Here is a 27,023-nt window from a genome sequence, read left to right as displayed (position 1 = left end):
ACCAGGTCTTTCTCCCATGCAGCTGCTGAGTGACTTTGAACCACCAACGTTTTGGTCAGCTGCTGAGCGCTTAACCATTACACTTCCGGGGTCCCTTGCCATAAGTTGGCAAAGTATTGTTAGTAGAAGAAATGCAACAATTCAGCATAGCTTTCAGTGAGCCACATAAGAAATTAGTGCATCAAGAACAGACAGACTTACAGACAGTCCCCATCCAACCTGGCTTCGATGGCTTGATGATCAGAACTCGACCAGAGGAAGGTAAAAGAAAAAAAAATCCTTTGTGTGTGTATGTGTGTGTGTGATGAAGGAAACAAGTGTACATTGCTACAATTTGATGAGCTTGACCTAAACTTATGGATATAGTAGCTTAGAGAGGGAAGGAGTCTTCACATCAAGTATCAATCCTATCCCTTCTGTATATAGGGATGGGCAACTTAGACATGGGAGGGGCATTATAAAGGCAAGAAGTAACTGGCTTACAAATTTTCAAGAGGGAATATAGTTTGAGAATGTGCAGAGGCAGAGATGAGGATTCTAGACTCATGGAAAGCAAAAGACTGTGTGTTGGCAGCCAGGAAGCAAGCTTGCAGACAGTGCCCTTTGGTTGCTAAAGTGTTTATATACTCCTGAGTGTTTTTGTGTACATCTCCCCCCCCCAAAAAAAAACACACACACACAACACAAAACAGAGAATAGAAGCAAATACTGTTGAATGATGACGCAGGGAGGAGATTGTAATCATTACAATGAAACAATGAGTGTAAAACTGATGTTCTCCCATGTAAACTATCACTCAATACACAATTGAAAAAAAAAAAAAAAGAGTGTAATTCAGTTAGATTGGTGACTGAGCTGCCAGGATCTGGGGCCCCCATGGAAGAGTGGCCTTGGGTCCTGAGCCATCAGACGGCGGGAAGGGGGTGAGGACTGCCCAGAGGGGAAGGGAGAGGGCACGGACACTGGCAATAGTGTGTGTACGGGTGTGTAAGCATGTGTGTGTGTGCCGTATCAGACTCTAGCTGTCAGTTGCTTCCCATTTTGTGGGACCCCCAAACCACTGAATCATTTGACATGAGGACATTGTGCCTGACATTGAGGTTTGTGGTTTTTCCTTTAGGCTGTGGGGGAAACAAGACAGAGACAGTGTAGAGAGCGTGCTTGGTCTCTGGTTCTGGCAGATTCATTGCACTGCTGGTTTGTTACTTGGAGTTCTGTTAACCTGAAGTCCTATCTGCTATTAACAGAGCTGTTTTGAATGTAGTCTTGGAATTGTGATGGGCGGTGTTGAAGTTTTGGTTGGGAAAACGGACTGCTCGTTTTTTTTTTCCGTTTGTTACTCTGAAGATTTATGTACGCTATCATTCTGCTTCTGCAAACATTTACAGCCTAGGAAACCAATTCAGAGTCGCTATGAGTTGGAACCAACTTAACAGCAGTGGCAACAACACCATATACAGCATATTTAGTCCCCTCAGAAGTAGTCTGAGTATAAAGTGTTGGGGGTGGGCATAGAAGGTTAGAGAAAGACAAGATGGAAAAACTTTAAATGTAGGGTGAAGAGAGCCTTTACAAACAAGTGGCTAATTTCTCTAATATACAAAAAGCTCTTACAAATCAGTAAGAAAAGAAAAAAAACACGTCGTAATAATCAGAGGGACCTCACCATTCCATTCCCAAAAAAAAGAAAGAGGAAATAGTTTCAAATATGGAAAAGGTGCTCAATCTTGTCCATAGCAAGAGAAACATAAATGAAAAAACTACAGTGAAATTTTTGCCTAACCAATAGGCAGCATTCCAGAATCTAGGGTGGCAGGCTCTGTTCTGCCCTGCTTGAGACTGTATGCTGACACCATCTCTGGGCAGGGTGAACTGGCAGGCTCCTACCTGATGGTCTGCTTCCGGTTCAGATGCTGCTTTGGTTCGTTGTGTGCCGTTAAATCAGTTCTGACTCAGAGTGCCCTTGTGTGGATTTCCAGGACTGTAAATCTTTGTGTGAACAGAAAACCTCATCTTTCTCCCACGGAGTGGCTGGTGGATTTGAACTGCTGACCCTGTGGTTAACAGCCCATGCATTACCACTAGGGTAGTAAAGTTGGCTCCAGCTCATTGTAACCCCATGTACAGCAGAATGAAATAATGCCCATTCCTGTTGGATCCTCACAGTCCTTGCCATGGTGGATCCCATTGCTATAGAGACCCCACTTAGCACAGTTAAACCCCACGGCTATGTTTGAACTCATTGTTGCAACCACTGTGTCAGCTCATCTCATGGAGGGTCTTCCTCCTCTTTGTTAACCCTTTCCCAAGCCTGATGTTCTTTATCAGGGACAGGCCCCTCCTGATAACATGTCCAACGTAAGAGCCAAGTCTCGCCATCCTCTAGCGATATATTCAGACATAAATGAAATGACATATGTATAAGATTACTCATTGGAACACTTTTACATTATTATTATTATTGTGAATTGAGTGTTAGTTGACATGAGAGAACATCAGCTTTACACCATCGTTTCATTGCAGTGATTACAGTCTCCTGTATGCATCATCATTCAACAGTATTTGCTTCTATTCCTCTGGGTTTTTTGTTTTTTTTTTAGGGGGGCAGGGGTGGGTAGATGTACACATGAACACTCAGGCACATTCTGCAAGCCTGCCACCTGACTGCCAGCACCCAGTCCCTCTCTTTCCATGAGTCCAGAGTTCTCAGTTGCTCCCTCTCTCCATGTCCTCATCTCTACCTCCATCTCTGGTGTCACCGCTCCTCTGGATAGGGTACCACATTCTGCTTGTGCTCTTCTCCCTTGCTGGTCCTAGGGTCCTCTGTTTCTGGATTGTAAGATTAACTACTCCTGTGTTTGTTACAAAACTTCTACCTCTACAGTTGTGACAGTCACAGTCATAACAGTTATTCAGTATTGAATCATAAGAATCTTATCCCCATCTCTCTTCACCAGACCCATCTAGACAAGATGAAAACTATTCTGTGGGGACATTATCTTCCTCCCGCACACTCAAACTGAGCTCCCTCTTGAAAACTTGTAAGCCAGTTACTTCATGCCTTTATCGCCCCCTCATCTTAGGTAGCCAGTGTCTAAGTTGCCTGTCCTATCTACCCTGTGTATAGAAGGGATAGGATTGATATTTGATGAGAGGAGCACTTTTACTTTTGAAACTTTTTTGAAGTAATTGAATACTTAAAGAAGTTCTAAGGGAATACTGAGAGCTCCTTTACTCTTCCCCTTGTTTTCTCTGGTTTGTTGTCTTTCATAACCACAATACAATACTGAGAACTAGAGTTAATATTGAAAGGTTCTATGTTGTTATTGTTAGGTGCCATCGAGTCAGTACCAACTCATAGGGACCCTATGCACAACAAAATGAAACACTGCCCAGTTCTGGGCCAACGTCACAATCACTGCTCTGCCTGAACCCATTCCTGCTCTGTCTGTCTCATGAGGAGTCTTCCTTTCTTCCTCCATCCCTTCACTTTACCAAACATGACATCCTTCTCCAGGGACTGGTCCCGCATGATAATATGTCTGAAGTGTGAGAGACTAAATCTGGCCATCCTGGCTTCCAAGGAGCTCCCTGGCTGTACTTTAAACACAGATCGGTTGGTTCTTTTGGCAGCCCATGATGCTTTCAGTATTCTCCGACACAACACTATAACTCAAATGCATCCGTTCTTCTGTTGTGTTCCTTATTCACTGTCCAGCTTTCACATGTATATGAGGTTATTGAAAATACCATGACTAGGGTCAGCGCACCTTAGTCCTAAGCTGACATCTTTGCTCTTCAACACTTTACAAAGGTCTTGTGCAGCAGATTTGCCTAATGCAATACGTCGTGACTGCTGCTGTATGAGTGTGGATGGTTTATCCGAGCAAAGTAGTCTTTGACAACTTTATTCTTTTCTCCATTTATTTGGATGTTGTTTATTGTTCCATTGGTGAGGATTTTTGTTTTCTTTACATTGAGATGCAACCCTTACTGAAGGCTGTTGTCTTTGATCCTCATCAGAAAGTATTTTAAGTCTTCTTCGCTTTCAGCAAGGAAGATTGTATCATCTGCTTATTGCAGGTTGTTAATGAGTCTTCTTCCAATCCTGATGCCACATTTTTCTTCATGTAATACAGCTTCTTGTATTATTTGCTCAGCATACAGATTGAATAAGTATAGTGAGAAAATACAACCCTGGCACACATCTTCCCTAATTTTAAACCATTTGGTGTTCTCTTGTTCTGTTCATACACTGCCTTTTGGTCTATGTACAGGTTCCTTATGAGCTCAATTAAATGTTCCGGAATACTCATTCGTTGCAATGTTATCCACAGTTTGTCATGATCCACACAATCTAAAGCCTTTGCACAGTCAATAAACCACTGGTAAACATCCTTCTGGCTTTCTGTGCTTTCAGCCAAGATCCATCTGACATCAGCAGTGATAACTCTTGTTCCACATCCTCTTCTGAATCCTGCTTGAACCTCTGAAAGTTCTCCGTCAATGTATGGTTGCAGCTGTTTCTGTATTATCTTTAGTAAAACTTTACTTGCATGGGATATCAGTGATACTGTCTGATGATTTTTGCATTTCTCCATCTATAGGTCTTACTTGTAATTTTCTCTCAACTGTCCTGTGTCTGGTCCAGTGGTCAGTTCACAATCCCACCTTGCTTTTCGTTTCCAGGTCTTCTTCCATACATGGACAGTTCCTCAGTCTCCTGTAGTCTTTCAGGAGCTGGGTCCAGATGTCTGGTAGAATGCCCCTGGGTTTTGGCTTGTTTGGCATCATCTCCAGGTAAGATTGAGATGTGTTGTTGGCAGCAGTCTGTGGAGTTGGTGCTGTGCCCGCTCACCACATCAGGAATGACTTGATGGTAATACACAGGAAAACCTGTGAGAGCCAATACTTGCAAGGTCTGCCTTGTTTTTCCAGATCTTGGAAGTTTTCTGCCTTTGGCAGGGTACAACCTTAGCACTGTCACTCCTCAGTGGGAAGTATTTGAGCTTTCCTTTTCTGGCAGGTTTCCACCTTACCCTGGTTCTGGCTTTCCTAGGCTTTGTTGTTGTTGTTGTTAGGGGCCATCGAGTCACAGGCTTTACTGTATCTTGTTTCTGGTGATAAAGACTGTGGTTGTGGAGTTAAGGTGCGTGTACCAGCCTTCTTCATGAAAGTTACTATTCTTTCCTTTGAAGCTAATACGTATCTGTGGGGATACTATGAGATTAGGCAGATACTGTGTCTCAGCATTCCTCAAACATCCATTGAGAATTTACGCCTACCATAATGATTACTGTGCAGTTGGCCAACTGGGGACTTTCCTCTTTCCATCATCTAATTGTAACTCTGCTAGAAGGAAGAACTATCCTTGTTTTGTTATTTGTTCAACTGTTTACATCAGTGGAGACTAATAGATATTTATTTTTTTCACTGACTTATGCCTATACCCCACTGGGGAGTCCTGGTGTGACTCTGTGGATTCATTTGCTAGGCAGGCAAGGTCAGTTGGAACCTCAAGGTCGGCGGTTCAAGCTCACCAGCCACTCCTTGGAGACCCTATGCAGGGTCGCTATGAATCAGAACCAACTTGATGGCACTTAACAACAACAACAACAACAACAACATACCCCAGTACTATAATTTATTTTGTTGCTCACATCTTACATTTACCATTGGGATCATCGTCAAGTTGGATTCTGTGTCCTTCTGACATACTTCCAGAATTTCTGAGTACTTCCTTCCTTTCTGGCTCTATGAGACATTCCAGGCTCATCTTGTACATTCTTCAAAGACATCTGGTTCCTTTCTTGGAGAATGGCATTTCACAGTCAAGATCTGGATGCTGGGTAGTGTGACCAACCATCATCGTGCTGTGGTGTTGGGTGTGCCTATGGCTCCCGCCTTGTGGTTGCTTCTGGACCCTGCTAGCAGACAACGCTCAGAGATACATGTAATAAGCTCAGATACACGTGCACACATACACATCCCATAGATAGATGGACAGTTAAGAAAAACTAGTTTATATATTAAAAAATCTGTATAGCACTGGTTCACACTGTAGAATAAGTCGAGCACTAAGTCTAGGATAACCACAAAGTCAGCAGTTCAAATCCGTTGCTCCATTTCAAATCCCGTTGCTCCATGGGACACAGATGAGGCTGTCTGTTCCTATAAGGATTTATGGCTGCTGTGAGTCTAAATCACCTGGATGGCATTGGGTTTGATTGGGTTGGTTTGCATACTCGGGTCAGAGTCAGCGATGTAGTCAAAGTAGCAGCAGCGGAACGCCTCTGCCTCCTCCCGCTCTCTTCCCTGCTGCTGCTCCCCTTCCCCAGTTTTGCACCCAGCTCCCACCCCTGGAGGTAACCTGTCTCTTTGTGGTTTGCCCTTCGTTTATACATACGAGCAGAAAGAAGTCTCTCTTCCTGTGTCCCCTTCTTTCCATGAAGGGGAGCTATAGTGGTCAGGCTACCACTTTGGAGCGTTACTTTCTACAGAGAAAGACTAGAAACCAGTGAACTGGCCGTCATGTGAGGAGAAGTTACAGACTCGACTCTGTTTACCCTGGATTCCAGTGGAGTAAGCAGCTCTGTAGGGACTAATGTGGAGTGGTCGCTCAGATACGGACTTGGTTTGAAAAAGAGAGCGTGTAGAAGACAGGAAATTCCATCCCGAAATCACCCCGTCTCTCTCCTCGCCCTTGCTTTTTTAGGGTGGGTAGTTGCGGAAGTCCCAAGATCCTAAGAACCCTTAGCCTCTGCTTCTTTCAGTCTCACATGAGTTTGGGGTTTCCTCTGGGCTGACGTGGTCTTTGGCAGAGAGAAGCTTTTCCTGACATGCATCCTGTTCCTCTGTGACATGACATAAGATAGAGTGGGACACAAGTGGTCTGGTTAGTGAGTGCTCGAGGGTGAATCCCACATGACTTCAGTGAAAACTCTACAGTGTGGCAAGCCAGCATCTCTTCTTGAGGGTGTGAGGTATTATACCTATTGTGTTCAGGGCCCGTGAGCACCTACTAGGTAAGGGCCAGATTGAGCTTAATGGTGTAGGAGATGGGATGGGGTGACATTTTAGGGTGCCGGTATACAACAAACAGAAGTAAGCGTTTACAGGTGCACAGCATGCTGGTACACCATATACAGGTACACAGTATGCAGTAAGCGGGTACACAGTAAGCAGGTACACAGTATGCAGGTACACCATATGTAGGTATGCAGTAAGCGGGTACACAGTAAGCAGGTACACCATATACAGGTACACAGCATGCTGGTATACCATATACAGGTACACAGTATGCAGGTACACCATATGTAGGTATGCAGTAAGCAGGTACACAGTATACAGGTGCACAGTAACTTAAAGGAGAAGGTTGGTCCCCAGCTTTGTGGGCAGTCTGTTGACACCCACAGCTCCTTGGGCTTAGACCTCAGGGTTGGTGCTGTGACAGCGGGGACAATACCAGGCATTTTCTGCATGTGTGACACCCTATAGCAGCAGACATTGCTTAATCCCGGAAGCCATGCTTGTTCTCATCTGTATCAATCAAGGGAAAGATGCAGTAGACCCAGAGAAGGAAGTGTTTAAATAGGTTGTAAATCGAGTCTTGTCTTTACTGGAGCAGACTGTTTCCAAGGGAGTCAGCATAGAGTTGAAGACTGCATTCAGGCTATTTATAAATCCAGGAGCAAGCCTAGAGAATAATTCGGTGTTTATACCTTAAAGTTATGGAAGTTGGTACGTTCGTTTTTGTTTGTTTTTTTAACTTTCAGCTAATTTCTGGGCATCTTAAATGATTCTTTTTTTACACTTTTTTTGTGAATTGAATAAAGGTTTGCAGATTCAGTTTTCCATCAGCAATCAGTATACATCTTGTTTCATCTCATTGGTTGGAACCCCACATTGTAACATCTCTTATTCCCGTGTTTCCTGTTTCCATTTCTGGTTTCCTAACCCTGCAAACAATCATTTCTCGTCAGCTACAGATTGGTAAGTAAGAGGAGTAAGCAGGCAGGTGCAGCTCTTTAAGAGGACAGTGCAGTGGCTGTGTGCAGCCAGCACCGTTACTTACTTCTAGAAGTTTCCTTCCTTCCCAGAAGACATTTCTCTTATTCTAACAGTGTCAGACAAAAGTGTCAGACATCAGCTGTTAGATGGTTTCATACTATGAAAGTTTAAAAGTTGTGAAGTGTAAAGACTCTCTTACTCAAGTCAGCAGAGATGATTTTCTCCCTTTTCTCAGTTCCTCAGGAAGGAAGTGCTAGCTAGCCCTGTAGACTGTTTCCGGTTCCTGCAGGGAGTTGGGGGGACCAAGGCATATTTGAGATTGGTGGGTTCATACTGTATCTCAGGAGGCCTTGAGTGATGTAGACACTTTAACAAGCTTGGCTGCTGACTGGAGGTTGGAGGTTCAAATTCACTCAGAGCTGCCTTAGGAGAAAGACCTGTGGATCTTCTCCTGGAAGCCCATCATTGAAAACCCAGCTCTGACCTGATGCACATGGGTCAGCGTGAGTCGGAGTCCATGTAACAGCAACTGGTTTTATATGCGAGCTCAAGTGTTGGCAGAAGGCCCCACCTTCTGCTGCGGCCTTGCCCCTGGGAGTCTGATAAGACCCCACATCTTATCATGGTTTCTGGCTGGCGTCCAGTCGGCCCTCCTCAGCTCCTGGTGGCTGTATGTACACTGGGGTCACACCAGGGCCCTTCCTCACTAGCCCACCGAATTCTGAACCATCTGCTGAAATCTGTGCGCGTCCTAGCCACATGCAAGCTTGATGGCTGCGCAGGAGTTCACTGGGCAGGAATCAAACCCAGGTCTCTACATGGAAATTGAAAACTTGGCCACTCAGCCTCCACTGTCCCCACTAACACTGCATGTTGTTATGAAGTGCCATGGAATCAGTTCTGACTCAGTGACCCTTTATAGGGTTTCCAAGAAACGTTTGGTGGGTTTGAACCACCCACCTTGTGGTCAGCAGTCTCAAGTGCTTGGCCTATAGCATCATCTTATTGGATATTAGACATGCGTGAGGATGTCACCACAACCAGCCAATGCCTGTGAACTGGCAGAGCAGCATTCAGCACTTTGGATTTCTCCTGGGTGGATTAGTCTTCTGAGCAACAGAAGGCCTGCTCTGGTGTTCACGCTGCAAACCCGATTGAGAAAAACTTTCAAACCTCTGTTTCTGACATCCGGTCAGTTGTGCTTTGTTTTGTTTTGTGTGTTTGTTTTTTCAGGGATGCCAATCCGTTGCCTTTGGAGAACCGCAGTTCATTTAGAGAGTCCCTGGGCAAAGCTGGCCAGCGCACGCATCCCAGTGGGGCAGCTGTACAGCACGCAGGCTGCAGAGGAGAAGGAGGAGCCCCTGCACTCGATCATAAGCAGCACAGAGACCGTGCAGGGTAACACGCTAGTCTGGTCCGGGTGCCTACTTAGTTGATCTGTAGTTCCAAGGGGAGAGTTTTGAGCTGGAAGCATGCCTCACCCCCGGTAGAGAAAGCCCCCTCTTCCCTCCAGAAGTGCGGTGGTCTTGGTGACAGGGGTAACCCTCAAAATGAGGCTCCTCCATTTCAGCTCAGCAGGGAACTTGGACTTCTATCCCAGCGTGTGTTGTATGTCCCCTAGTGGTCACCCGTGAGATGGCGCTGTGATTCCAGGCACATCTGCTAACCATCAGGCGTTGGCCCAGCCTGGACGGGATCGAATTCCATTCCTGAGAAGTCTTCAGAGCTACTTCTGACTTTTCAGTGAAACGACTAGAACAGAATCCTTGGCATTTGGGTTAAGAAGAAAAGGGAGGATTTTTTTTTTTTTTTTAATTCTGAAATAAACTTACTTTGGAAATGGTTTTTTGAAGAATCGAATAGTGGTCTGGTTGTTAAGAGCCAGCCTAAGTCTTGCCATCAGGCAAACTGGGGAAATGCCAGTGTAGACAGCATCAAGGGTGTTTTGGGTGTCATAGGAGGCTGGCTTTGGCTCTTGTGTCACGTGTGCCCCTTTCTGCTGTAGCCCGTAGCGTGTGTGCGCCCATGAGTCTATCTGGGATTTGGTTTCTGCTCAAAACGTGTGTTGTTTTTATTTCCTTCTTTTAAGGGCTTCAAGCTTGTGCCCTTCAAAGTTCTTATCTCCAGTTCTGTGAAGGCTAAAACACTATTGGCTTTGTCTGCAATTAATTACTAGGGTCCACTTCCAAGCACGAGTTCCAGGCCGAGACAAAGAAGCTTCTAGACATCGTGGCCCGCTCTTTGTACTCTGAAAAAGAGGTATGGTGCCTGCCAGTCACGTCTAGTGCCAGCACGGTTTCTCTGGGTGCGATGGATCTTACGCTTTTTTGAGGAAATGCCGGAAAATGCCGTTAGCTGTAAGAATGCTGTAAACATTGGACAGGTCCCAATCTAGCTACCAGCAAGAGATTGGTTTCTTTGTTGTTTTGTTTTAAATCAAAGTCTGTTTCTCGTCGGGTGTTTAAGTAGATCCAGTGGGGTCTCTGGGCTGGGCTGGCTCAGGGAATTCCTTGATTTTTGTGGGTAATGTTAAAAGTCTCCCAAATACTGATGTGGGGCTCTGTGAAGATCCATTTCTCTGGGTGAAAAAGTCCCATTGCGGGTGTATTCTAAGACCCTGAGGTCACTCCCTTCTTGACCTAACTTCACCAGCCAAAAGCATTTTATGGGTTCTTGGGGGTGGGAGGAAAAAGAGCCCCCACCCTGTGTGGTGTGGAACAGTGAGGAGTGACAAAGGGACTTTCTGAGGAGATTCAGAATCATTCAGGGGTGACAGAAGGTGCAAAGAGTTGTGGTTAGGTGCCATCGAGTCGGTTCTGACTCATAGTAAGCTCATACAACAAAACGAAACAGTACCCAGTCCTGTGTCCTCCTCACCGAGAGGGGAGAAGAACAGGCAGACATTGGTGTTTCATGCTGACTTGTTAGACTGGCAGGGAGACCTCTGAAGGGTCAAGCACAGTATGACAACGCCCAGCTCCATCCTGCTGGCCCTGTGTTCTGACCATTAACTCTGACCATTAATTTCCTTTCTGTTGGAATCAGATTTCCTCACCCTCCCACTCACCTGTGTACAAGGGGCTTCAGAAAGTTTATGGGAAAATTCCATTATCTTTAATTCCATTTTTCCACAAACTTTCGAAGCCCTCTTGAACTGTAGGTCACTTTAAGATAGAAGGCATGTTTTTGAGGGAGACTGAGCCTGGGGCCCTTCTTTTCCTGTGTGTGAGTCTGCGTTTTGATGATTCCCCCTGGACTAAATGAAGTCGCTGGATCTTCTTTGTGGAGTAGGAGAAATGGATATTTTATTGTCCCTAAGCCAGAGTTGAAGAGCCGTAGTGGTGCAGTAGTTAAAGTACTTAGATGCAGAATTGATGAAAACCCACCAGCTGATTCACGGGAGAAAGAGGCCCCCTCTGTTTCTCTACCAAGTTCCAACTTTGGAGTTCACAGAGGACCGTGCTACTCTGTACTTCCTGGTCTTTAAAGTCGGCATCCACCTGAGGGCAGGGCATTATTTGGGGACAAATGGTCTCTCACAAGGTTCTTCTTAAAGTTTTAGTTAATTTAACAGAGTAAAACATGCAACCTCGGGCTTGATTTCTTCCTGGATCGGGGGAAGCTAGCACGGGTAGCTTCAGGGATTTGTGTGGAGTGCTGAGCCCTTCATGTGCATCCCCACAGGTGTTTATCCGGGAGCTGGTCTCCAATAGCAGTGACGCTCTAGAGAAACTGCGCCACAGACTGCTGGGTGAGGGCCAGACACTGCCGGAGCTGGAGATCCACCTGCAGACTGACGCCGATAAGGGCACCATCACGATCCAGGTAGCTTCTGCCTCCTGAGGATGCCGGCTCCATGCGTGAGTGGCTGGATTAGGAGTTGGGCGGGCAGCAGCCCGGCTACATCTGGAAGCACAGAAGAGACAACAGACCTGGCTTCCAGCTTTGTCTCTGGGTGCCACATAACCTAGGCCCATCTTTATTTTTATAAGGACTTTTAGTTTACTGTAAAAGTGTAACACTCATTCATTATAGAAAACTTGGAAACCAAGTTTCCAAAATATCAAACAGGACAAAAATTCAAAATCACCTCATCACCCACAAGACACTGCAACTGCTGTTCACGTTCTAGGGTGTGTAGGTTTCGTCTGGAGCGTGGATTTCCATGTTGTGGTCAGGTGCCCCAGGTCAGTTCTGACACAGCCAACCCATGGACAGAGCCAACACTGCCCGGTTCTGCTCCGTCCTCACAGTTGCTGCCACTGTGTCAGTCCATCTCATTTGTGCTGAGCTATGACTTTACCAAGCATGATGTCCTTCTCCAGTGACTGGTCCCTTTTGATCACGTGTCCAAAGTACCTGAGAAGCATTCTGGCTGCACGTCTTCCAAAGCAGACTTGTTTGTTCCTTTGGAGCCCATAGTATATTCAATATTCTTCTCCAACACTCTAATTCAGATACATCGATTCTTCTCCAGTCATCTGTATTCGTTGTCCAGCTTTCATGTGCTTATGAGGTGATTAAAAATATCATGGATTGGGTCAGGTGCACCTTGTCCTCAAGTGACATCTTTGCTTGTTAACACTATTTCTTGACTGTGTTTCCATTGGTGTTGATTGTGGATCCAAGTAAAATGAAATCCTTGACCATTTTCAACCTTTTTCTCTTTTTCATGGTCTTGTTTATTGGCCTAGTTGGGAGGACTTTTGTTTTCTGTCTGTTGAGGTATAATACACATTGAAGACGTTAATCTTTGATCTTGTTAAAGTAAGAGCCTCAAATCCTCTTCACAAGTTGTTCATGAGTCTTCCTCTAATTCTGATGCCTTGTTCTTCATGAAGTCCGGCTTCTTGGAGTAAGGGAACAACACACTGCTGCACACCTTTTCCGATTTTCAACCACTCAGTGTCCTTTTGTTCTGTTTAAAAGACTGCCTCTTGGTCTGTATACAGATTCCACGTGAGCACAGTTACGTGTTCTGGAATCCCCGCTCTTTTCAATGTTATCCACCATGTGATATGATCCACATCATTGAATGCCTTTGCACAGTCAATAAAACAGGTAGTCATCTTTCTGGTATTCCCTGCTTTCAGCCAAGATCCATCTGAATCAGCAATGGTATTCCTTGTTCCATATCCTATTCTGAATCTCAATTAAGTCTCTGACAGTTCCCTTTCAATGTACTACTGTACATCTTCAGAAAAACTATACTTGCTTGTGCCATTACTAATATTACTTGATAATCGCCACTCTGTTGGATTGTCTTAGTTAGGAATGAGTGCAGATAAGGGTTTTTTCCAGTCAGTTGGCCAGGTAGCTGTCTTCCAGATTTCTTGCCATAGACCAGTGAGCACTTCCAGTTACTCACTGAGGTGTTGAAATATCTCAATTTGTATTCAGTCAATTCCTGGAGACTTGTTTTTAACCAGTGCCTTCTGCGCAGCTCGGGCTTCTTCCTTCAATAACATCACTTCTTGAGCACATGTTAACCTTTTGAAACAGTTGAACATCAACCAATTCTTTTTGGTACAGGGAGTCTGTATTCCTTCTATCTCTAGATACTTCCTGTGGCACTCAGTATTTAATGACTTTTTACTTTCTTCATATAGGATACCCTTGATGTCACTCCCCCCCTCCCCCAACTCATCTGATCTTCAGTGTGTCAAATCTGTTCTTCAGATGGTCTCTAAATTCAGGTGGAATATCCAAGGTCAACCTTTGGTTATCTCATGGACTTGCTTTCATTTTCTTCCATTTTAACTTGAACTTGTTTCTGAGCAGTTGATGTTCTGGTCCCTGATTGTGTTCTCACTGATGATCCTGAGCTCCTGCATATCCCTGTGCGTTCGTTCCATCTGCTGAGCGCCACGTGCAGAATTGCCATTTATGTTGTTTCCAATTTATGAGTCACGGATGTTACAAAGTTCTGCCAGGCACCCCCATGTCATTTCTGTCACCAAGGCCATATTTTCCAACTACCAGCTCTTTGTTTCCGTCTTTTGAATTCCAATCACCAGTAATTATCAATGAATCCTGGTTGCATACTTGATCAGTTTTAGACTGCAGAAGTTGGTAAGCTAGCTCTTCTATTTCTTCATCGTTGGCTTTAGTGGTTTGTGTGTAAATTTGTATAATTGTTGTATTAGTTGGTCTCCCTTATTTGTTTTTGTCATGTGCCATCGAGTTAGTTCTGACTCATAGTGACCCTGTATAGGGTTTCCAAGGAGCAGCTGGTGGATTTGAACTGCTGACCTTGCTGTTAGCAGTCCAGTGCTGATCCTACAGTACACCAGGAGCCCATGCTCTTCCTTATAAGCATATGGATAGTACCTTATCACAGACAGCATTGTACTTCAAGATCTTGAAATGTTCTTGACAATGTAACTCCATTCGTCGTGAATTTGCCATTCCCAGGATAATAAACCATATGGTTGTCCGGTCCAGAACGGTCAGTACCAGGCCATTTCAGCTCCCTGCTGCTGATCGAGGGTATAGATCTGTGTGCATTCTGCTTCCGTTTTGATGACTTGCAATTTCCTATAGTCATACTTTATCCATTCCCCGTTCTGGTTATTAATAGGTGTTTGCAGCTGTTTCTTTTCATTTTTAGTTGTGCCACGTCAGCACATGAAGGTCCTGAAAGCTTTACTCCATCCACATCAGCTCTCCTTTGAGGAGGCAGCCTTTCTCCGCTGGTGTTCTGGCTCTGTAACAGACAGTGCTCCGCTGCTGCTCCTTGTTATTGTTAAGTGCCGTAGAGTCGGTTCATAGCGACCCCGTATGGGGTTTCCGAGGCTGTACGTCTTTACGGGTGCAGAAAGCCTCATCTTTCTCCTGTGGAACAGCTGGTAGATTTGAACTACTGACCCTGAGGTTAGCAGCCCAATTCATAACCACTGTGGCTAGCAGAAATGGTCTGCCTTTCCTCCTACCTCTTTTGTCTTAGTCTGGAATTTCAGCTTGAAACCTGCCCACCATGGATGACCCCACTGGTGTTTGAAATATCTGTGGTGTCGCTTCCAGCCATCACAGTACGACAGACACACTGACAGACGACTGTGGAGATATTTAACGTTATCTAAACAGATTTTAAGGTTACTCTGTTTTTAAATGTACTGCAGTGGAAATGGATTCATATTTTTTAGTGTGTGTTGTTGTTAAATGCTATTGACCCATAGCAACCCTGTATAGGGCTTCCAAGGAGCAGCTGCTGGGTTTGAACTGCTTCATTTTAAAGTGTAGTTTTTATAATTTGCTTTTCTTTCTGACAATGCCAGATTCCCCTGTTAAGTACATCGTGTCATGGTTTACATCCCAGCCCCTGTGTGGACTAACAGTCCTGGTTTTGGATTGCGGTTCTGGCATTCAGGAAAGTGTGTGGTCAGAAAGTTAGAAAGTTTTGCCGGGGCCCTGGGCGATATTCATGTCCCAAGATGCCTTTCAGACCCTGCCGCCCAGGGCTGTGGTGTGTCTGGGGTACAGCGCAGTGGGGCCTCTGCAGGTGAGGGTACTCCCTAGCACACTGGCTCCAAGACTACAGTCACCAGGTGGCTGAGGGAAGGAGGGCTGCTCAGTGTAGGGGGTCTGGATGTACTTTACCTAGAGTCCGCGGACACTGTGTGCCTCTGCTCCCTGACACACGTCTGTCCTGTGACCCCTTAAATGCCAGCCTCACACAATCTTGGCTGGTGTGACTTTAAAGGATGTCTCTGCGTTGCCATGTGCCTTTTAGAATCCGCTTGTTTCCGTAAAAGCTACCTGTTGGGAGTTAGATGGAGGTCAGTTGAGGAAGAACGCAGAGGGAATGGACAGTGAAGATGGGGAGGGGGCGTGCTTTCTCCACTGCGTCTGCCTGGCACTTACTCGCGGACTGTTCTGGTGACATCTCGAAGGTGCTCACGTAGCTGTGTTGTGTTATCAATCGGATCTGTTGACAAATACCAAGGAGAAGTTAGTTTTAAGCAGTTTATTCACAAGTACGTTTCTCATTAAGAAGGTCCACAGGGATACTGCAGCTCCCAGGTGGACGCTTGGAGCAAAGTTGCAGCTGGGTGGTGAGGATTCAAGTGTCCACCACTGCCCCTGGATGGTGGTCCGTCAGCTGAATGTCACCCATCCCCTGTCCCTCCCTACTTGTGGCCCACAGTTGACATTCTCTTAGACCGCACTGTTCTGTGGGACCAGCAGAGCCACTGGAGGAGGTTTGGAGGGGAGTCAGGAACTCTTCTCCAGTGAACCTGGCTGAGGGGACTGGAAGCCATGTGTCTAAGGAGCGTGTGGGCGAACTCAGCGCTCTGCCTCTTAGAGATTCTCTTTTCTCAGGACACCGGCATCGGGATGACACAAGAAGAGTTGGTGTCTAACCTGGGAACCATCGCCAGATCAGGGTCCAAGGTAAGCGCTGGCTATTCCCTCTGCCTCCTGTTGGTGTGACGTGTGGGCTGCCCCAACCGTGGGAGTGGAGTCACACCAGGAGCACGGCCAGCAGGCACATTTCCAGATGCTAGTTCTCCAAGACATCTGGGTGAAGACGATGAGGGAGACCGACACTAGTTAATTCTTTGGAAGTTTACAGTGATCTGCATGAGGGGACTGAAAAGACACTGGAATGTTTCCCTGAATTGTCGGAAGCCCCCCCGTATTAATGACTGTCTTTTTATATCAGGAAGGCCTCATTTCTGGACTTCTCTTTTCTTATTTTCTTTGAAAATTTTTATAGTTTCATATTTTGCAATTAAATCTTCAACCCATTTTGAGCTAGTTTTCCCAGAGGCTTAGGTCCAGGTTCACGGTCTTGCCTGTGGGTGTTGTGTCCATCCGTACTATCTGTACTATCTGACTTCTCCCCTGGAATTGCTTTTGCACATTTGTCCATTTGTGGGTTTTCTGTTCTGTTCCCTTGATGTTTTCTTTCTACCAACTCTACACCACCTTGAGTCCTTATCGCATTAGTAATTCTTAAAAACTTAGGGAGAGTGAATCCTCTGTATTTTTTCTCATTTCACAGATGTTTAAGCAATTCTGATTTGTTTGGTTTTCCACATAAACGTTGGAATAATTTTGCCTATATCTGTTTTTAAAAACAGCAACAAACACTTTGTGTTTTTGATTTTGCATTAATTCTGAATATGCATTTAGAATTGACGGGTTTACTATGAGTCTTCCAATCCATGAACATGGTATGACTGTTTCTTGGACAGAACTGTGTCTGAATTTCTCTGTGCTTGATACCTATATCCGGATGCATGTGTGGTTTACACTACAGAGAGGCACCTGTTTGTAAAAGCCAGGCACTCCCCTCTGGCATGTGGAGGATTATCATGAAGCGTGAGGAAAAGATAGGAGTAAGGCACTGTTTCCGTCACCTACTGCTGCCAGGACTAGGTGGCTTTGAAGAGCAGGAATTTGCCGGCTCACAGTTTGGTAGGTGAGGTGATCACACCAGGGCATTGTCCCTCAGGGAACGGCATTCCTTGTCAGTGGTCCCAGGAGTTCTTGGGCATTCCTTTGCTTATATATGGACCATCATGTGGCATCTTTGTCTGCTGTCCTCCAGTTGTGTCTTGGTTCTGGTTTTTGTATAACTCAGAAGTGATGAGGTTTGGCTCACTCAGTCTGTCCTCATTAGTATAGTATATCAGAAACCTCCTGGTTTCTAAGCAGGCTCCTACCAACAAACATCAACGGACAACCCACTGTTGTTGGAAATCATGAGTCCTCCTATTACCTGTACTAATACCTGTACAGGATGGAGTAGAGCTGCCCCATAGGGTTTCCGAGGCTGTAACCCACCGGGGCAGAGAGCAGCCTCCCTTGTCTCCCATGGAATAGCTGTTCAGTTTGAACTGCTGACCTGACAGTTACAGCTGAGTGCCTAACCTCTGTGTGCGGCCTGGGCTCCTTGTTGATGGGCCCAAGGTTAGCATCTCAGCCCACATAGCTGGGGATACAGGTTAGACCATAAGGGCTCAGTGGGAGCTGTTGCTCTGTTGGCTCTGGCTGCTCAGGTTTCCTTGCTCCTCTTAGTCCCTCCCATTACTGAGAGTGCCACTGAGTTTCTCGGTTTTGCTCTTTTCTCCACGGTCGTTTGTAGATTCCTGGAACACAAGTCCTGGAGGTGTTCCTGGGAGGATGAGCAGTTGGACCTTAGGAATTGTCAGCCCGGGTTCCTTTGGGGTCTTTCTTCCCCCTTGTTCTCTGCTTGTACTGTTTTCCCTGGCCTTATTCTCAGGCATCCTTCTATCCAGATGAGTGTGCTGTCTAGCAGGCATCGTCCCCAAGCCTGCCAGCTGTTGTCCTGATTGGGAACTCCAAGAGTGGAACTAGGCGCTCCCTTACTTCTGTGCTGACCCTGTTTGCGACCTGGGTCAGCCTTGGCCCATCTGCACCCTTTCTGTGGCTCAGTGGGGTGATCCCGAAGGGTGGGTGGGAGGATGCAAAGGAGGAGGAGCCAGAGAAGCAGGAAGCCGAGTGGGAGCTCCAGCTCAGGGCTCAGCCTGGGGGCTGCCCCCATCTCCTCACCTTTCACTGGGAACAGCCCGCTTGGTTAGAGCTCTCGGGAGTCCTGCCCTAACTTCCATCAGAACGGCAGCCGCCAGCTCAGCACTGTGCCCGAGTGTGATGGGCTGGGCTTTCTGGGGGACACTTGAGGACTCCATGGGGTCATGTGGAGGAGGCATGCTGGAGGTATGGAGCTGGGGCTCTCCGGGAAGCCACCCCTGACCAGCCTTTGTCACCACAGGCCTTCCTGGACGCACTACAGAACCAGGCCGAGGCCAGCAGCAAGATCATTGGCCAGTTTGGCGTGGGCTTCTACTCCGCCTTCATGGTGGCCGACAGGGTCGAGGTGTACTCGCAGTCAGCGGCCCCAGGGAGCCCCGGCTACCAGTGGCTTTCAGATGGGTGAGTGGGCATGCCAGTGGTTCACGCCACGTCCCTGTGGGCACTCGCAGCTGGAACAAGGCCACGTGATGTGGACTCTTGGCGTGGAGGCAGCGTGGACCCTACGGGAACCCACTGCTTTCCCCTGAACAGTCTTGGGTTTCTGTGTGGGACTTCCCGGCTGCTCCCAGTAATGATGCCCCAGAACACCCACCACTTCAGTGTGAGCTTCTGGGTGTGACAGTTTGGCTCTGCCGTTAGCCCCTCCCCAACTCTGCTCTTTGTGGGTGCACTCTGCTTTCCTCCACCCGTCCCCCCAGGCCCACCTTCCCAATTGCCACTACACGGCAGGCGCAGACCTCACTCGTCACATTGTCTCAGAGAAGGTTTTGTTCTCTAATGTGCCTGTTGATAGGTGATCTTCCCCCAAACCAGAACATGTTGAGGGACACAGTGCCTTAACCACGTTCAAGCATTTTCACAGGCCCCCAAAATCCCCGTCTGGATCAACCCTCCCTGACATGGCCTCCTGCCTGCCTTGAGGTCCCAGCTACACAGTCTGAGATGGGGGCTGGTTGGAGCACGGCTTGTCCCCTCCGAGCTTCCTTGTTACCCCACAGTGCCACGCCCACATAGACTTGTTTTCTGCAGGTCCCTACTCATTCATGCACCCCTGAACGTCTGAGATGACTTTTCCCGTCTTCTCTAGAGGCACTTGGCCTCTGCCGTAAATCCAGAACCACCTCGAGGTAGCAGGGAGTTCAAGAGCCCTACAGCCTCTGCCCATTGGAAGGGTCTGGGGGCCCTGGGGACTCTGCTGGCTTCAGTGGTGTGAGGGTCAGGTGGGAGGGGCGTGATGACGGCTCCACCAGCCTCTCCTCCTCCTCACGGGTCTCAGCTCTGGTGTGTTTGAAATCGCCGAGGCTTCCGGAGTCAGACCTGGGACCAAGATCATCATCCACCTCAAATCAGACTGCAGGGAGTTTGCCAGCGAGGCCCGAGTTCGAGGTAAGGGGGCCCCACCAGGTCAGCTCTGGGTGGGTGAGCAGCGTCTAGTATTGGATTCCAGATGGCAGCTTCCAGGGACCATTGAGGCACAGCAGGACCGACGGGCCTGGGTTGTGAGTGTGGACGGGCAGGTGAGCCGAGCATGGAGGTGCTCCTCCCACTCCTCGTTTTAGTGGACTGTTGTTTGTAACCAGGTGGTTTTAGGCCTGTGTTTGCAGACCTGGCCCTGCTCCTGCCTGCCATGGGGGCAAAGAGGCAGCTACGGGGGGTAACTGGCGTGGGTTCTCCTTCAGTTCTATCCCCGCTGGACAGCAGGGCAGGCTTGTGTGTCTGCTGGGAAGGTCATTCCTGCATGAGGCGTTGGCCTCCCCTCGAACCAACCAAAAGGGAAATTTTTATCCAAAGTGCAAGTGTCAACTCCTGTTTCCATTTGTCTCTACCAGATGTGATAACGAAGTACAGTAACTTCGTCAGTTTCCCTTTGTTCCTCAATGGGAAACGCATGAACACTCTGCAGGTGAGACACGGGCTGCCTGGCCCAGGGGAGCGGGAGCGGGAGCAGGCTCAGATTCCCAAGGGCCCTGGGCCTTGGTTGTGGCAGGGAGAGGCTCCCGTGGAGGGACAAGATCCAAGGGTGCTCAGCCCATGGGGTCAGGGCCAGTCCTGCTGGGCTCTCCCGACAGCTGTGCTGTTCACAGTCCCCACTCCATGTCTTCATCCCTCCAGGAGCCCATGAGGAGGAGGAGGGCCATGGGGGGGCCTGTGTGGACGGCTGCAGGGGTGAGGGGACTTGGCCCACTGTTCTGCGGGGGGCTGAGTCACTGTGGGGGCCAATCCACACCGCTGTCAGCACCAGAAACATGTGGCTGTTGGAGGAGGCGATGAATGGGCGTTCTCCCCGGGTTTCCACCTCAGGCCATCTGGACGATGGACGCCAAGGATGTGGACGAGTCACAGCACGAGGAGTTCTACCGCTATGTCGCCCAGGCCCACGACAGGCCCCGCTACACACTGCACTATAGGACCGACGCACCCCTCAACATCCGCAGCATCTTCTACGTGCCCGAGATGGTGAGGAGTGCTCCCCAAAACATGCCCCTTTAAGACTTCTGAGGGGTCCCACGCTCGAGAAACCTGCGCAGGCTGAGCCCGCCTGTCCCCGCCTGCCTGGAGCCCTTCCAGCAGCCTGCTCTCACTGTTGATGGTTTTGGAAAGAGCTGGGCCTCAGGGCAGGAGAGCAAGCTTGGCTTCACAGTGCATCCTAGCCGGAGGGGGAGGGTCAGGGAAGGCTGGGTTGGTGAGGGCAGCAGCTCACCTCTCTCTTAACGGTCGGACCAACCTCTGTTCACAGAAGCCATCCATGTTTGACGTGAGCCGGGAGCTGGGCTCCAGCGTTGCCCTCTACAGCCGCAAAGTCCTCATCCAGACCAAGGCCTCTGACATCCTGCCCAAGTGGCTGCGCTTCATCCGAGGTACGGCAGCATGGGGCCCAGGCTCAGCAGTCTGGACGTCTCCCAAGTGGCCCACCTGTGAGGGAGGCTCAGACGCCTGCCCTGGCGGGAGGAGGAGGGCCACTTGGATGGAGCGCTCTTCCAGTGGTTTCACTACAGCCTCAGTTTCTGATTTGTGTGCACAGTGCCTTGAATTTGGGTGAGATTATAGTTCATTAAAGGAGCTCTGGTAGTGTAGTGGTTACAAATCGGGCTACGAACCAGCAGTTCGAAACTACCAGCTGTTCACGGGAGAAAGCTTCAGCTTTCTGCTCCTGTAAAGATTTACAGCCTCGGAAACCCTCTACAGGGTTGCTATGTGTCGGAACCGACTCCACGGCACAGAACAACAACAAATAGTTCATTAGGGAGCACAGTAGCTCTGTAGGATAAGCACTGGACTATAAGCCACAAGGTTGGTGGTTTGCCACTCCAAGGGAGAAACATGAGGCATTGTTCTCCCACAAACACAGCCTCAGAGCCCTTTACTGTGTTGCTGTGAATCGGAACCTACTCGACAACTCTTTCCATCATGTATGTACACACCTGATACTGAACACGTGTACATACACAGGACTTAGCAACAACGTACATACATCACATGGCACTTCACAACAGTATAGTTTATTAAGGAGCCCTGGGTGGTGGAAATGGTTAATATTCCAGCCAGCGGGTTGGAGGTTCAAGAAAGTGCCTTGGAAGGAGGGCCTGGTGACTTCTGAAGAGTGGGCACAGTGGCACTGGTGCCGCACTTAAACCTTCATCTCATGTTAGCAAAAGTATGAGATACCCTTGAGGTATTGTGACTTTCCACACAAGAGCCCGGGATGTCGTTTTCGATATCCGATGGCTGCCCCACAAAGTCACTCTGCTTTTGCTGCATCGTTCTGGCACTCTGGGGTACAAGCAGGTCCTCTCGAGGTGTCCCCCTGCTTCCCTCACACTCTGACCTGGGTGGTACACGGGCATGGGTGGTGGCAGGCCGACCCACGGTGTCTGATGCTCCGTATCTCTAGGTGTGGTGGACAGTGAGGACATCCCCCTGAACCTCAGCCGGGAGCTTCTTCAGGAGAGCATCCTCATCCGGTAAGCAGAGGGGAAAGTGAGGACCCAGAGGAGGCAGGCCGGTTGGAGGCATGGACATGCCCAAACTACTGAGTCTGTGGCCAGAACGACCACAGAGTGGCCTGCCTCATCTGTTGGGACTGTAGGACCAGACTGGATCAGCCCGTCTGATCCCAAGGCTCACCCAGTACTCACATTACAAATTGGCTTGCCAGCTTTTTTCCGTAATAAAATCAGAACTGAAAGACTCTATCTGTCCTTGTGGTAACCCTGGGCTTCCTCTTAGCAGTTAGCGGGGTTAGCAGCCCACTGGGGCAGGTCCTAGAGTCAGCGTGTGAGACAGCCAGCCAATGGAGTACAGCACGCCGCCCGAGGCTCCGCTGGAAGCAAGCCCCAGATGAGGTGGTTGGTGTGGGGTCAGTGTTTCTTCTTAGACTCGCTGCGCACAGGTACTGAGGTGCTCATGCTAGGATGGGAGCTAAGTCTTCCTGTCATGCAGGCCAGCGGCTTGGCTACCAGCAGTGGTGAGGATGGGTAGAAAAGTGGGTGCAGAGAGCGTCCAGACAGCCTGTCTCTTGGAGGCTCTCTGTACCCTCTTTTCTACTCATCTTCCCCATGTGACTGAGGGGACAGGCAGCCCAGTTACAAATGAGATCCATTCCTAAGTCTTCAAGTCGAATGGCGGCTGAGTGGGAGCAGGATTCTTACTTACCTCAGCTTTAGTGCCAGAGAAGGCATCAGGCTGCTAACTTCAAGATCAGCGGTTCAAATCCACTGGCCACTCCACAAGAGAAGATCAGGCTGTCTGTTTCCATAAAGAGTTAATGTCGGGAACTCTACGGAGCAGTGTGAGCTGCTGTTGACTCCCTGGCAGTGGATTTTAGTGCAGGAAAAGGGTCCAGACCTGTCCAGGGGTTTGAATAGTGCATGTAGCAAGTGAGGCCAAAGGTGAAGTTCTTGTGAGTTGTTTGAGAATGCTGGTAGAGCAGTGGTTAAAGCACTTGCTGTAAACCTAAAGGTTGGTGGTTGAAACCCCCCACCAGCTCCAAGGGAGGAAATTGTGGCCATCTGCTTCTGTGAAGGTGACCGCCTTGGGACCCCACGAGGCAGTCCTCTGACCTAGGAAGGTGCTAGAAGTCAGAATCCACTGAGGGTTGGTGGGCTGTGGTCTGTTTGGTTAAGGGTTGGTTCATTTGTTTCAAAGTGAGGGCAGCTATCCATAACAAACGTTAGGGTAATCAGGTAAACTTGTCCTTCAAACCAGGAAGGACATTTCTCCTCAGAACTGTGGTCCAGCCACTGAAGTCACCAACTTGGTACTGAGACACGACTCCCACCACCATGCAAATGCCCCTGCTTGTCCTCATAATGCCCTTTGTAGTGCAAGGACCAGTCCAGAGTCACTCAAGGCTTTAATCGCAAAACTGCGTCTTCCAGTCCATGAAGGGATGTTTTTCTTGGATCATAGCGAAGATGCCAAGTACAAGAGGGAAAACTGGTGTCTCAGGTCCATTCTGCAGGGTCCCAGCATCTGGGCCCACATCCTGGCGCAGTGCCCTGGACAGCCTTCTGGGGCAGAGCGTCATCCTGCCTCCGTGTTCCTAGTAGATCACCTGGAAGCTCCCCTGCTAGTGTTGGGAATACTAGTGACGTAGCATATCCAGCCACGACATTCAGACACTGCTGCTTCTCTAGGCATTTTGTTCCTTCCAACAGTGTTGTAGTTTGCAGTATACGAGTGGTCATTTCCCTGCTTAAATGTATTTTTATTCCTCAGCATTTTATTCTGTTCAGTGTGGTTGTAAACACACTCTTTACAGTCTTGATTGTTTTTCATGTGGGTTCATGGCTGATGTATAGAAACGTAACTGAGTTTTGTGTTAATCTTGCTCCCTGCCACGTTGCCAAGTCACTTCTAAGCTCTTGTGAAATCTTTGGGATTTCTCCACGGTCAATCATGTTGTCTGCAAATGGTGATATTTTTACTTCCTCCTCCCAGATTCAGATGCCTTTTTTATCCTTTGGTTGCCTGACTGCTCTGGCTGGAATGATATGTGGGCACCTGGTTTTGTCCCTATCTTCAGTCTCTCATTTGAGTGTGATGCCGGCTGTGGGGTTGTCAGACCCCTCATCCCCCTCGCTGAGGTGTCTACCCAGGCCCAATGAACTGATTTTGTTCTGGATAGAAAAGTTGAAAAGGAAAAGCTTGATGAATTGTAAACACCATCATCCCCTACCCTGAACTGTTAAGGAAGTACATGGCGGTTTAACGTCTTTAGAGACAATAATGAAGAATCACCATAATGTCAGCTACGCTTCTGATCGTCCTCGTGTGCGGCATCTGACCAATGTGAGTCCTGTGTCCAGCGAGCCGGCCCTCAGGAACTCCAGAGCAGACCGTGGGTCGAGTTTGCACACATTTGCTACATGACCATGCATGGTCACTTCTCCAGCTGGGACTTTCTCACTTTCTCTCCAAAGGCCATCAGAGGACATGGGTGGAGTCCTGTGCCATTTCCCAGCGTCTGTTTCTCTTTATCTCGTCTGTCCTGAGGAGCACAGAGCTGAGGTGTTCAGGCTGAGAGGCCACCTGAGTCTCTGTGGATCCGTGGTCACCTCCTGAGGTTCATGATACAATGACTGATGGTCTCTAGGAGTGGGTAGCATTCAGTCCTGTCTATGCGGGGTGACCCCAGTCTCTCCTAACTCTGGGTTTCTTTTAAACCTCCAGTTTAGCATAAATGATACATTGCTGTTTACACGAGTCTGATTAGTAATGCTGAGCGTGTTTTTATATGGTGTTTACTACCATTCAATGCCATCTTGTTCTGTAGGAAGCTCCGTGATGTTCTGCAACAGAGGCTGATAAAGTTCTTCGTGGACCAAAGTAAAAAGGACCCTGAGAAATACGCCAAGTTTTTTGAAGACTATGGCTTGTTCATGAGGGAGGGCATTGTGACCACTGCTGACCAGGAGGTCAAGGTAGGACTGAGCTGAACTTTCTTACTGCACAGCCTGAAGGTGTGAAGGAGGCTAGGTGAGGCCACAAGCTTGTCCCGCCCTGGATGTGAGGACGTTGTGGCCAGTGGGTGATGCTGTTCCACAGGTTCAGCCAGCACAACTCCCTGGTCTCTGCAGGCTCTGAACCCTGACAGCATGGGAGGATCTTGTCACCTCCCAGTCCCGGGCCCCAGAGCTAGAAGAACGTGAACGAACACTGTCTCCCCCCAAAGTCTCCTCAGGGAGATGACAGAAAAGCCTGGGGGTGTTGGGTGGGGAGGTGGCGCTATAAGTGTGTGTTAGCAAGGAAAAGGATGTGTCTGGTGTGAATGGTAGAAATCCTTTCAACTCTGCCATTGGGACCAGTAGTTAATTCAGCTATTCAAATTTGCGTTTAAATTTTGAGTTTCACATTCAGAACACAAAACTCAGCCTTGGACAGGTGCACTTCAGTGGTTTTTAGGACAATTAGTGTGGTGCAGAACATTTGCATCCCAGAACATTTGCATCTCCACCCCCCTGCTAACTGTGAATCTACTTCCTGTCTGTATGAATTTGTCTCTTCAGGACATTTCATAAGGAATCTTGGTGGCACAGTGATTGAACACGAGGCTGCTAACTGAAAGGTTGGTGGTTCGAACCCAACAGCTGCTTCCTGGGAGAAAGCTTTCACAGTTTGCTCCCATAAGGATTTACAGCTTTGAAAACTCTATGGGGTTCTTCACCTCCACCACCGCTAGTAGTCATTTTGCCATGGCTCCTTAGCAGGGGTTGCCCCAGGAGCTGGCCGGCCAAGGCTGTGGCCGGGGGCTGGGTGTTGGTGGTGGGCACGGGCGGCATCGGCTGTGAACTCCTAGAGAACCTTGTGCTCACTGGTTCGCCTGCATAGATTTGGTTTAAAGATTGATCCAAATGCTACTGACGTCAGCAACCTTAACAGACAGTTTTTGTTTTGAAAGAAACCTGTTGGAAGATCAAAGACCCAGGTTGCCAAAGAAAATGTTCTGGCGTTTTTTACCTAAAAGCTAATTATCTATCATAGCTTATCATGATAGCATCATGAGCCCCGACTATGATGTGGAAGTTTTCTGACAGTTTATATTGGTGGTGGTGGTGGTGGTGGTGAAGTGCCGTTGAGTCGGTTCCGACCCATAGCGACCCTGTATAGGGTTTCCGAGTAGTGACTGGTGAGCTTGAACTGCCGACCTCGCATTAACCCACAGCGCCACACCAGGACTCCTTATATTGGTTATGAATGCTTTAGCTAATAGCTGCCCACAACCACATGAACAGAATGTGTCTAGCAGCTGATCTACCAGCAATTGCTTGTTATCTAGGACAAGTGACTGTTATCAAAAACGCTGTAACCGAGTGTTTTGAATGTCATCCTAAACCAACACAGAGAACTTTTCCTGGCTGTAGAGTTCGTAACACACCTTCAGAACCTATGGATTGCATCATTTGGGCAGAGTATTTGTTCAGCCAGGTGTTTAGGGAAGAAGATGCTGATCAAGAAGTGTCTCCCGCCGTGCAGACCCGGTCAGGAGGTCAAGCCCCTGTGGGCCCAAG

General features: G+C 48.1%; 1 protein-coding gene and 1 pseudogene across 1 annotated transcript in view; both read left to right on the top strand.

Moving 5' to 3' along the window:
- Positions 1–18,722: 18,722 nt before the first annotated feature.
- The window catches only part of TRAP1 (TNF receptor-associated protein 1), a 14,270-nt gene continuing 5,969 nt past the window's right edge, over positions 18,723–27,023 (top strand). Inside the window, exons 1-7 of the mRNA XM_006874873.1 lie at positions 18,723–18,912; positions 19,790–19,899; positions 20,343–20,416; positions 20,815–20,970; positions 21,251–21,371; positions 22,406–22,475; positions 25,289–25,436. Of these exons, the coding sequence (XP_006874935.1) occupies positions 18,836–18,912; positions 19,790–19,899; positions 20,343–20,416; positions 20,815–20,970; positions 21,251–21,371; positions 22,406–22,475; positions 25,289–25,436 (756 nt within the window). The 5' untranslated portion in view covers positions 18,723–18,835. The remainder of the gene's footprint in view (positions 18,913–19,789; positions 19,900–20,342; positions 20,417–20,814; positions 20,971–21,250; positions 21,372–22,405; positions 22,476–25,288; positions 25,437–27,023) is intronic.
- LOC102826981 overlaps positions 26,221–27,023 on the top strand; it is a 2,407-nt pseudogene continuing 1,604 nt past the window's right edge.

Source organism: Chrysochloris asiatica, unplaced genomic scaffold, assembly GCF_000296735.1.
Source record: "Chrysochloris asiatica unplaced genomic scaffold, ChrAsi1.0 scaffold00305, whole genome shotgun sequence".
Lineage (NCBI taxonomy): Eukaryota > Metazoa > Chordata > Mammalia > Afrosoricida > Chrysochloridae > Chrysochloris > Chrysochloris asiatica.
Note: the sequence above shows the minus strand (reverse complement) of the source record. Positions and strands in the feature narration are given on the sequence as shown.